This window comes from Oryctolagus cuniculus, chromosome 1, assembly GCF_051225735.1.
Source record: "Oryctolagus cuniculus isolate XC-2025 breed Fujian yellow rabbit chromosome 1, ASM5122573v1, whole genome shotgun sequence".
NCBI classification, from domain to species: domain Eukaryota; kingdom Metazoa; phylum Chordata; class Mammalia; order Lagomorpha; family Leporidae; genus Oryctolagus; species Oryctolagus cuniculus.
This window is the reverse complement of record NC_142867.1, coordinates 11332685-11343650: the sequence shown is the minus strand read 5'-3', so window position 1 is coordinate 11343650 and position 10966 is coordinate 11332685. Positions and strand designations below refer to the sequence as shown.

At 57.2% G+C, this 10966-nt stretch overlaps 1 protein-coding gene across 8 annotated transcripts; it reads left to right on the top strand.

The window, feature by feature from the left end:
* Nucleotides 1-245: 245 nt before the first annotated feature.
* PEPF (pepsinogen F) lies at nucleotides 246-10658 on the top strand. Of its 8 annotated transcripts, NM_001082696.1 has the most exon segments (9): nucleotides 246-317; nucleotides 1375-1534; nucleotides 2343-2460; nucleotides 2539-2657; nucleotides 4132-4331; nucleotides 6286-6402; nucleotides 7742-7886; nucleotides 7958-8056; nucleotides 10350-10658. In NM_001082696.1, coding segments are annotated over 9 exon segments (1167 nt in total). In that variant the 5' UTR covers nucleotides 246-264; the 3' UTR covers nucleotides 10506-10658.
* Nucleotides 10659-10966: the final 308 nt, after the last annotated feature.

Here is a 10966-nt window from a genome sequence, read left to right as displayed (position 1 = left end):
TCCCCCTCTTTGCTGGATGTGTGACTGGGGTTGTTTTCTCAGCCAAGCCCCAGGAAAGAGATTACGCCAGAAATCTCTCTTTTCTGAGAATTTTCTGGGCCCCCTCCTCAGGAACACTGAGAGGGGTGAGCTCTTATCAGGAAGGTTTGCACTTCTTATCAAGCCCATTAGTGGCCCTCCAGGGGACGACTGTATTTAACAAGCCGCTCTGGATGGCCACTGCATGCTCCGCTCGCCTGAGTGCTCTGAACCCAGGAAGGAAGCATGAAGTGGCTTGGGCTCCTCGGGCTGGTAGCCCTCTCGGAGTGCTTGGTCACGTGAGTAAGGGACAAGCAGCAGCAGTAGCAGCAGCTCTTTCTGGCCCCTTTCTTGCTCTTATTCTTTAGCCCGTCCAAGGGTGGAGAAGCAAGTGTAATCTTCCTTACCTCCCATGTGGTTCAAGTCTCCACTTAGTGATGTGTAGCTTGCCGTGTGTGCCGGGGCAGCCGGGGACCCAGTCCTGCTGCAGGACTGCAGGGATGCACAACCCCAGGAGCCCCTGTCACATCATGGGCTATGCGAGTGGTGCTCCCCAGAACTGTTCAGTGGACAACCTGTGCAGCGGTAGCTGCGGTCCCACACACTTCCTCCTCATTGGCTTAGAGATCTCCTTGCTGCTCTCCCTCAGCTGCCAGATGCATGTCTCTGGGTCTGTGTCTCTACCCTTCATCTCCCCATCTCTTTAGATCTCTCTCTGTCGCTTTTTGCTTCGACTCTTTCTTGCTTTTCTGTCCTCCTCATCCCCCACCTCTGCCTCCTTGAGTTTCCGCATTTCTGGCTTCCTCGCTCACCCGTCTCTTCTGGTTGAACCCTGGAGTGATCAGGAGGACAACTTGCAAGCCCAGCTTTGCCACCATCAATCACAGACTCCCTGCAGTTCAGGATAATGACCCTCACGCTAACCTGCCCAGGGCTGCTTTGAGATTGCCACACGGGTAGGAATGGCTATCACCGTGGGCACCTACTAGGTGGCAGGTGTATTCTCGCCCTCCCTTACTTAGTACCCCCAAACATCCTATGTGACAAGGCTGCTATCGTCCCACTTTTTGTTAAAGAGAGGAAACGAAAGGTCACACAGCTTGCCCAAGGTGACCTAACAGAAGCTGAATACAAGCCTAGGTTCACAGCCATGGTCCTTCTGTGTTGGGTGCCTCCCCCGATCGCAAGCTCACGCTCAGAAGCACGTTCGGGAAAGGCTCTGCGCAACTGGGATGCAGGCATGGTAGCCCAGGGAAAGGCACTGCGCAACTGGGATGGAGGCATGGCAGCCCATCGCAGCGCCGCGCCGCGCCTTGACCGCTTCCTGTCTGTTTTCCCTCCCACACTTGGTCACAGAATCCCTCTGATGAAGGTGAAGTCCATGCGAGAAAATCTCCGGGAAAACGACATTCTTCTAGACTACCTGGAGAAGCATCCTTACCGCCCGACCTACAAGTTGCTTAGCGGACAGCAGGACCCAGACGTCTCTTTTGAACCCCTGAGGAACTACCTGGATGTGAGTGTGGGGATCCTGCGGCTCCAGAGCGCCCCCTCGTGCCCATGCCAGGCACTGCTGCTCAGCTCGGGTGGGAGCCAGTCTGTTAGGTCTGGGGCTCCTGCAGGCAGACATGGTAGGCGATGGGGCCTCAGTTGTCGCTGGAGGGGGGATTGGGCCAATCAATGGCCAGGCGCCAGGCAGACATCCTTTTCTGTGCCCTTGACACGTGGCCACTTAGTTCAAGGGTCTTTGTTGTAACTAAACGAACCACTGAACCACATCGAAGGGTGAGCCCCGTCTGATGAAATGACAGCAAAGCCACCTGCAAACCGAGCGTGATCCCCCAGGTAGAGGAAGTTCAGCCACTCCTGCCCCAAGAACACCACCAGCAAAAACGACTGAGGGGCTGGGAGGTGGGGCGGTGACTGGTAACCAAAGGCCTCAGAGCTTCTTCCGGAACTTGGAGCATAGCCAGAGAAACAGGCAGAGTCAGTGTGAGCCCAAGGAGAGACCACCTGTGTGGTATTGACATCACATGCACTGAGTTGAGAGGAAAGAGAGGGAGAGCTCTGTGGCTTGGGGTAACCCCGAAGGACTGCCTGGAGGAGGAGGCACTCAAGCTGCTCCTTGAAGGGTTGAAAGGACTTGGAGAGGTGCAGGAGAGACTGGAGAGCTGCTCCAATGAAGGCCTGCCTGGAGCAGGGGCTGGGAGGTGGGGTGATAGGAGAGTGGTTTGGGGAAACCCCAATGAAGGCAAGTACCTGGGAGCCAGGGAGAGGCTGGGGCAGCCAGGCCCACCCTAACCACTGCCTTCCGGGCCTCGCAGCTGGCCTACATCGGCATCATCAGCATCGGAACGCCCCCCCAGGAGTTCAAGGTCGTCCTTGACACGGGCTCTGCTGACTTGTGGGTGCCCTCCATCTACTGCTCCAGCCCGGCCTGTGGTAGGTGCCCCCTTGCCTCCCCTGGCCCCCTCTCCGATCCCCAGTGGGCCTGAGCAACGCTCCCCTCTGCCTGTGCAGGTAAACACAACACCTTCAACCCTCTGCTGTCCTCCACCTTCCTGGTCTCGGGCCGGCCCATTAACATCGTCTATGGCTCCGGGAGGATGTCGGGATTTCTTGCCTACGACACCGTTCAGGTAACCCACAGGCTGAGGCGGGGCCGGCCCCTGGGGAGACCGCCACTTCTGGGATCAGATACAGGGTCAGCTACAAGTGCCTGTCTTCCCCCAGAGTCCCTCCGTGGCTGGCTGCGTGCCCTGTGGGGCTGTGTCCGCAGGCAAGGCTGCCCCAGAGAGTGGGGTCACCCAGGTGCAGGTGCTTGCAACGGGGTGGGGGCGGGGATTGGCAGCCGCTCTCCTCACCGTGAGTAGAGGCCGGCTGTGCGGGGAGCAGGGAGACAGGTGGGGGAAATCGTCCCACCGTGCCAGGCGATCTAATTGTAGTAACTGGTTCACTCCTCACAACAGCCCCACGCGGCAGGCACCGTTATGGTCTCCATTAGACAGAAGGGAGAACAGAGAGAGTGAGTGCCTGGCCCCAGGTCCGGGGCAGCTGGTGAGCCGCAGAGCTGGGATGGGGACCAGGACTTGTTTGGAGTGGGTGCTTCCCGGGCCTCTCGGGCCAGCCAGCGTTCCTGGCACAAGGCAGGGAAACGGAGCCACATACGCAGGAAGCCTGACTCATAGCTGGAATCTTGCCCGGTGGGGAGGGGACTCGGGAGCCTTTGAGAATCCAATAAAAGCTACAGATGGCCTCCCCAGGGTGCCTGAGCACCCTCATCCCATATCAGAGTCCTTTGTTCAAGTCCCAGCTTCTCCGCCTCTGCTCTAGCTTCCTACTGCTGTGCGCCCTGGGCGGAGCACGTGCTGGCTCCAGTACTGGGCCCCTGCCACCCACGTGGGAGACCTGGATGGAGTTCCAGGCCCTTGGCTTCAGGGTCAACCCTGGCTGCTGCAGCTCTCTCTCTCCCTCTCTCCCTCTATCTATCCTCTATCTCTATCCTCCCTCTCCATTTCCATCTCTCTCTCTCTCTCTCTCTCTCTCTTTTCCTCTCTCTCTCTCTCTCTCTTTTCCTCTCTCTCTCTCTCCCTCTCCCTCTCTCCCTCTTCCTTTCAAACAAAATGGGAAAGAAAATGTTTCCTTGGGGAGTGTCGTCCAAGTAGGTTTTCGCTAAGACTGGCAGCTGCATGGAAGGATGGGCTCGTCTCTCGGGGGCACACAGGAACGAGCACCTCTGGAACTGACAATGAATTCCCTCCATTTCTGTCACCACCCACAAGGCAGCCACCTTGCTCTCTGCCCACCTGCCCTCCAGTGGGCGCCCTCTGGTCCCCACTGGAGTCTCAGTTTCCCCTCCTGTGGAAAGAGGACGAGGCCTGTTTGAGTTCAGAGGACGTGAGGGAGGCGCAGGTGCTGGTTCTGACCCACAGCACCGCCCTGCAGAGCCCGCACACCTGTCCTGGCCAGAGACGAGCACCTGGCGAGCAGCCCGCGCCCCAGCAGCCTCAGTTCTCCTTGGTGCTGGTGGTCCGCCGCCCTGCCCTGCCCCCACCTGCAGCCCGGACCCCACTTCCCAGGCTTCTGCTCAGAGACACCCTCCCTTCCCCATAGATTGCGGGCCTCGTGGACGTAGCCCAGGCCTTTGGCCTGAGCCTGCAGGAGCCTGGCAAGTTCATGGAGTATGCAGTCTTCGATGGCATCCTGGGCCTGAGCTACCCTAGCCTTAGCTTTGAGGGCATCACCCCTGTCTTCGACAACCTGTGGGCGCAGGGCCTCATTTCTCAGAACCTCTTTGCCTTCTACTTGAGCAGGTGAGTCTTGGCTGCCCCTCCCCCAGCTCCGCTGTAAGATGCTTCCAGTTGCATGAAAACCCACAGATTTCTACCCGACCTAGAAATTTCCCGAGAACTGGTCTAGTGTAGCCACAAGCCAACTGTGGCCTGGAGGCCCGATCCAGCCCATTGCCTGCCAACACACTCTGATGGGAACTCAGCCCTGTCCATTACGTTCACAGTGCCTCTGGCGGTAACAGCAGCCCTGAGCAGTGTGCAACGGGGACTCTGTGCAGTGTACAGAGCCCAAGGTGTGGACAACCTGACTCTTTCCAGGGAGAGCGGCTGACCCTGCAGGGGAAGCTGAGGCTCAGAGACAGGCTTTGCACGGTTCCCCAGCTGAGGCAGAGCCCTCGGGACAACCTCCACGGTGGTGGCCAGCCCCTCCACAAATCTCCAGTCCTCAGGCTTGGTCAAGAAAAGCTGAAGTCCCCTGATGGGTTAAGGGTCTGGCTAAGGTCCCAGGGAGAAAGGAGAGGCAGAGACAAGGGAAGGACCCTGTTCACAGATGCGTCTTCCCCACTAAAGGCAGTGCTTGACTCCATAAGTCCACATAAGAGGTGGGAGAACTGGTGTTGAGACTGCGGGCTCTGGGGAGTCCTGAGCTCAAATCCTGGCTCAAGGCCATGAATTTAAGCTGGCTGTTTAATCTCTCCAAGCCTCATGAACATTTGGACCCAATCAAAGCAGATGATGGACTCAGCAACTACTGAGCACCTACTGTCTGCTGGGCACTGCTCTGTATACATAAATGAGACAGGAGGCAGGGGAAGACGGACAAGACAGTAACTGATTCAGTGAAAGCAATAAATCAGGATGAGGGTGTAGCTTCACGGGGGTGGCCAGGGCGGCATCTCTGAGCTGAGTGCTGCAGGATGAGGGGTGTGAGAGACAAAGTTGCAGGCAGAGCGGGGAGTGAGTGCAGAGACCACCAGTGAGGGGCCAGTGCGGCTGCAACAGGGAGGGGCTGGGGACTGGGCTCCCTGGGGTTGCTCTAAGCAGAACTGGAAGCACTGGATGAAGCGGGGGAGACACATGATCTAATTTATGTGTTTTAATTTTTTGTCTTTGATTGACATGCAAGAATTATAGACTTTTAGGGGGCACCACGATGCTTTGCTACGTGTGTATACTGTGTACCGAGCATCCCATTTACATTTCTGGATGCTCACCCTATGGCCGCTGGAGGATGGCTGAACTGAGTGGAGGCAGGGAGACCAGGGCCTGGGCTGTGGCAGCCTCTTTAGGGGACAGAAAGGGCAGCCACCTGGTCCAGGGAAGAGGAAGAAAGTGGAAGGAGTGGCTGTGTTTTGGAGAAGAGGCCCCAGGATTTGCTGATGGATTTGATGTGGAGGGAGAGGTGTCTGCAGGGGCACTTCCACCCTCACCAGGATGTCCCTGTGAGCCCAAGACCCAGTGTACAATCTGCAGGGTCCAGTGCACAGGAGAGTGTGGGGCCCCTTGTGCTAAAAGCACGCAGAGTTTCTAAGCATGGGCGCTGTGGATGCACGGGTCCACACCCTGAGCCTCCTTGGGCTTCAGCTTTCTGGAAATAACAGGTTAGGTAAGGCTGTGTCCCAGTGTCTGCTCGGATTGCTGGAGGGACCTTGGTCCCTGCAGAGGTGGGTGGTCAGAGCTCAGCCTGGAAGCCATGCTGTCCAGGTTCAAGCCCCGGCTTTGCCACTCATGAGCCATGGGACTGATCCTAGGCAGGGGCTCAAGCCTTCCTTGCCTCAACTTCTGCATCCATGAAAGGGCATGCACAGCAGTGCCTGCTCTGGGTGTGCTGTGTGAATGAGTGTGTGTGGACTGAGGGAGCCACAACAAGCAAATCATAGATGGTGCTTGGTTCCCGGGCCCTGAGCTTGGACCCACAGTGTGCAGTTCACCTGCAACGAACCCTCACTCTTCCTCCCTTCGAACCCCCACCCAGCAAGGAAGAGAGAGGCAGCATGCTGATGCTCGGCGGTGTGGACCCCTCCTACTACAGCGGGGACCTTCACTGGGTGCCGGTGTCCAGACCTCTCTACTGGCAGCTGGCCGTGGACAGGTAAGCCCCCGCCTCCAGTTCCTTCCCTGAGGGAGGCATGCACGGACACATGCAGGCACACGCCATCACACAGGTGGACACATGGTCACACCAAGTCACAGACACACACAAACCCGTCACAGTCACATAAGCACACCCATGCACGCCCCAGCCACGGGTTCCTAATCCCTCCAGGCCTCCTGTCTGGGGTCTCGAGGTAGGAAGATGGATCCTGGGCAGGAAGAGAAGGGGAAGGGGAGCTTTGGGGCCTAGGGAACCTGGGCTGTCCTGGAAGAGGCCCCGGGCGCTGTAGGGAGACCTGCACCGTGCCGTGGGGTAGCAGGAAGTGTGGCCCAAGGAGACGAGGCTGCAATTAGAAGTGGATGGAGGATAAGCCTCCTCGACTGGACACAGCCATGAAGATGCTGGCTGTCCTGTGTGTCTGGGACCTGGGTGGGGGTGGGGGGTGCCTGCATGGAGACTGCAGTGTGAGAATAGGGGAAGTCCTAGGCAAATGGGGCAAGCTCGGGCCCCCCAGGGAGAAGACAGCGTGCAGGGGAGGAGGCCTGCCCATTCTGCAGTTCTAGAGGCAACTCAGGAAAAGGAGGCTGCCTCTGTGGTCCTTCCTGGCCACCTGGTGGGGGCAAGGGCTGTGACAGAGAACCAGGAGCCCAAGAAGGTGGGGACCATCCCTGATGGGCTGCCACCATCCTGAAAAAGCGAGAGACTGTCTCTGGAGGCTTCATGGACTTCCCCTCGGGCTGCTGCAGGCATGGCCTGGGCCACAGGCTCCACATCGGAGCTGCAGCTGCTGGGGAGTTGACCCCTGCTGCACTCTGTGCGCCCCAGGAACCAGTCAGACAACAGACACAGGTCTCCACCTCCCTCCCTCCCTCATCAGCAAAGATGCCCAGATCTGCGGAATGGCAGGGACACACCCACTCTTACATAACTTGCTGTCCAGCTGGGCAGATACACACATACCAACACAGCCCGCATGTAGTGAATGAACACCCGGGAACCTTCAGAGCAACCAGGACAGGAGCCTTGGCTGGTCTGTGGGGAGGACTTCCCTGAAAAAGAGACAACTGAGCTGAAACCTGGAGAGAAGGGGGCATTAGCTGGTCCAAGGGGGTGGGGGTGATTCTAAGAAAGGAGATCAGCAGGTGCAAAGGTCCTGAGGCAAGAAAGAGCTTGGTGGCGTCAGGAACTCCAAGGACTTCACAGAGGGTCAGCGTGGCCAGTGCAGAGGAAACAGAGAGAGGCAGCCTGAGCCGAAGGGCTGTCCTGGAGGCAGCCAGGGGCGGGTGGTGGGGCGGCTGTGGGTGATCCCGGTGTCTGCTCTGTTCCTGGCTTTCAGAATCTCCATGAATGGGGAGGCCATTGGTTGTGACAGTGGCTGCCAGGGCATCGTTGACACGGGGACCTCTTTGCTGATTGGCCCGCGGGACCCTGTCCTCAACATCCAGAAGATCATCAACGCCCAGCACTCCCATGGCGGCGAGGTAAGAGTCACGCCGAGGGTCACCCCAGGGTGCTCGGCCTGGCCCACCTTCCACCTGGCTTTCTCTCCCAGTACATCATCGACTGTGACACCATCAGCACCCTGCCTGACATCATCTTCACCATCGATGGCGTGGACTATCCCGTGCCAGCCAGTGCCTACATCCGCAAGGTGAGGGGCCTGACCTTGGGCGATGAGCCTGGGATATTGGCACCTGCAGGAATCACTGGGTTGCAGCTGGGAGGAAGAGGCCCCCTGGAGGCCAACCGGTGCCATTGTAGATGCTGCCAAGCCCACTGGGGCACCTCCCATAAAGCTGGTGTGTGCAGACTGTGGCATCCTTCACCCTCCGTAAATATTGAGTGATCTCTTGTGCTGGCGCAGTGCTAGGGGGAGGGGGCGTGAGGGGGCGTGAAGGGGCCTGCTTCTGTTTAATCTGTTTAACCTGTCCCAGTGACAGGTCAAAGGGAGAGTGACGGGTGGGCTTGGCTAGAACTGTCCCATCACAATTACTACTAGCGCTCCCTCAGAATTGACCTGGTGTGGATGATAAATTATACGGCCACCCAAGGCCGAGGCTACAACTGTGCCTTGCTCCCTCCCCTGTGAGTTAGAGTTACAGCCCCTCCCTCTGCAGGGTGCTGGGGACACGGACATGAGCAGAGTGCCTGGGGACAACATGGGACCAGACACACGGATGAGGCTAAACATGTCAGGTCCCCATGAGAGTCCAGGGGAGGCTGAAGGGGTTAAAAGAGAGTGTGAGAATGAGATGTTATTCAGCCATTAAAAAGAAAGAAATCCTGTCATTTACAGCAACATGGATGGAACTGGAGGGTATTGCATTATGTGAAATAAGTCTGGCACAGAAAGAAAATTCTGCTTGTTCTCACTCATTTTAAGATTTGTTTGTTTATTTATTTGAAAGGCAGATTACAGATAGAGGAGAGGAAGAGAGAGAGGAAGAGAGAGAAAGGAGGAGAGAAGGAGGGAGGGAGGGAGAGAGAGAGAGACAGAGACAGAGACAGACATATCTTCCATCTGCTGGTTCACTCCCCAAATAGCTGCAACAGCTGGGGCTGGGCCAGGCTGAAGCCAGGATCCAGGAGGTTCATCTGGGTCTCTCTTGTCTGTGAGGAGGCCCAAGCACTTGGACCACCTTCTGCTGATTTCTCAGGTACATTAGCAGGGAGCTCGATCAGAAGTAGACAGCTGGGACTTGAACCAGTGCTCATATGGGATGCTGGTGCCACAGGCAGCGTCTTAACCTGCTACGTCACAATACTGGCCCCACACGCGTGTTCTCACTTCTATATGGAAGCTAAAGCAATGACCTCAAAGAAGTAGAGAACACGAGAGTGCCTACCAGAGCCTGGGAAGAGCGTGTGCACAGGGGTGTGGGGAATGGGGGATGATGGTTAACGGGCACAGGACGGAGGAATAACTTCTAATATGCTATGGCACAGTAGGGTGACTATGGTTGACAGCAATGCATTGAAAATATCAAAATAGCTACTAGAGAGGATATTGAATGTTCTGAACACAAAGAAACGGGAAACATCTGAGATGACAGACATGCCCATCACCCTGACCTGATCCTGGCTCACTGTATATATGTATTGAAATATCACACCATACCCCGTACATGTGAACAATTATTTGTATACAGTTTCAACTTTTTTTAAAAGAAGACTGTGAGACAGGGAGAAATTGGACATTTCCTTTTTTTAAATTTTATTTATTTACTTATTTTAAAGGCAGACTGACAGAGAAACCCTTCATCTACTGGTCCACTCCCCAAATGGCCACAATGTCTGGGAGCATCCGGGTCTCCCAGGTGGCTGGCAAGGGCTTAGGCATGTGGGGCATCTTCTGCTGCTTTCTTAGATGCATTAGGAAGGAGCTGGATGGGATGTGGGATGGCCCAAGGGGCAGCTGGGACTGGCCCTCCCGTATGGGAAACTGGTGTCACGTCAGCAACACTCACAATACTGGCACCAAAGCTGAACTTATCTAAGGCCACAGACTCACAGAGGCAGGACTGGGGCTGTCTGTGTTGGGGGCGGGTCTACCCCAGGCTCCATGCAAACAGGGTCCCAGGGAGCTGGGAGGAAGAGGCCCCCCTGGAGGCCACACTGTGGGAGAGGGCAGGCGTGTGAGCAGCCAGGGGATCTAGCCCCACGCAGCCCGATGAGACCTTAGACCCAGGATGCACCGGTGCCAGGGACCACCGAGGAACATCACCTGGCCCGGACTGCAGGGCTGAGGAGGTGGGGCACAGGACCAGGCAGGCTCCCCACGGGGATCCTTGCGGAAGCCCACCTTCAGGAGTGAGCAGGGGAGAGGGGGACAGGGAAGGGTGTTCTCTGCAGAGGGAACAGCCCCACATGGGTCAAAGGTGACAGCACAGGCGTGGGTGGCCGGCGAGGGTGAGAGCTGACCGCCACGTTTCCATGGTCTCCAGAGCTCAGTGCATGGCTGCTACAGCAACTTCGACGAGAGCGCTGCCCACGAGTCTGAGCCGTACGAGGTCTGGGTGCTGGGAGACGTCTTCCTGCGGCTCTACTTCACCGTGTTTGACCGGGCCAACAACAGGATCGGCCTGGCTCCTGCAGTGTGAATGCCGGGCTCCACCAGCCGGGCCCACCGCAAACCCAGATGCCAGCCCGTGGGCGGGGGCTCCTGCCCAGGGGGCTGCCCCCAGCTGTGTCTGGCGCCTCTGCCAAGCCCTGCTCCCCAGGCAAGAATAAAGGATGTCATTTTCAGTGGTGCTAATCCTCATGGCTGCCTCTCTTGGGTCCCGGGACAGTGGAATGAAGCAGGACAGAGATCGCAGTGTAGACCGCACGTGAGCCAACTGGACGATGAGGCACACTCACAGGGCGACATGGGGGTGGCTGAAGAACCGGCACAGGTCCCCGACCTCATGATGGGACCCAAGCTCTCAGGAGCCCTCAGCTCACTCTTCCCTTCCCTAATCTCCGGTTCTCTTTGCTTGACAGCTTTTTTTTTTCTCTCAGACTTCTCTACCCACTGTGAGGACTTGGGCATGGCCCGCCCCAGGCTTTTATATCCTGAAAG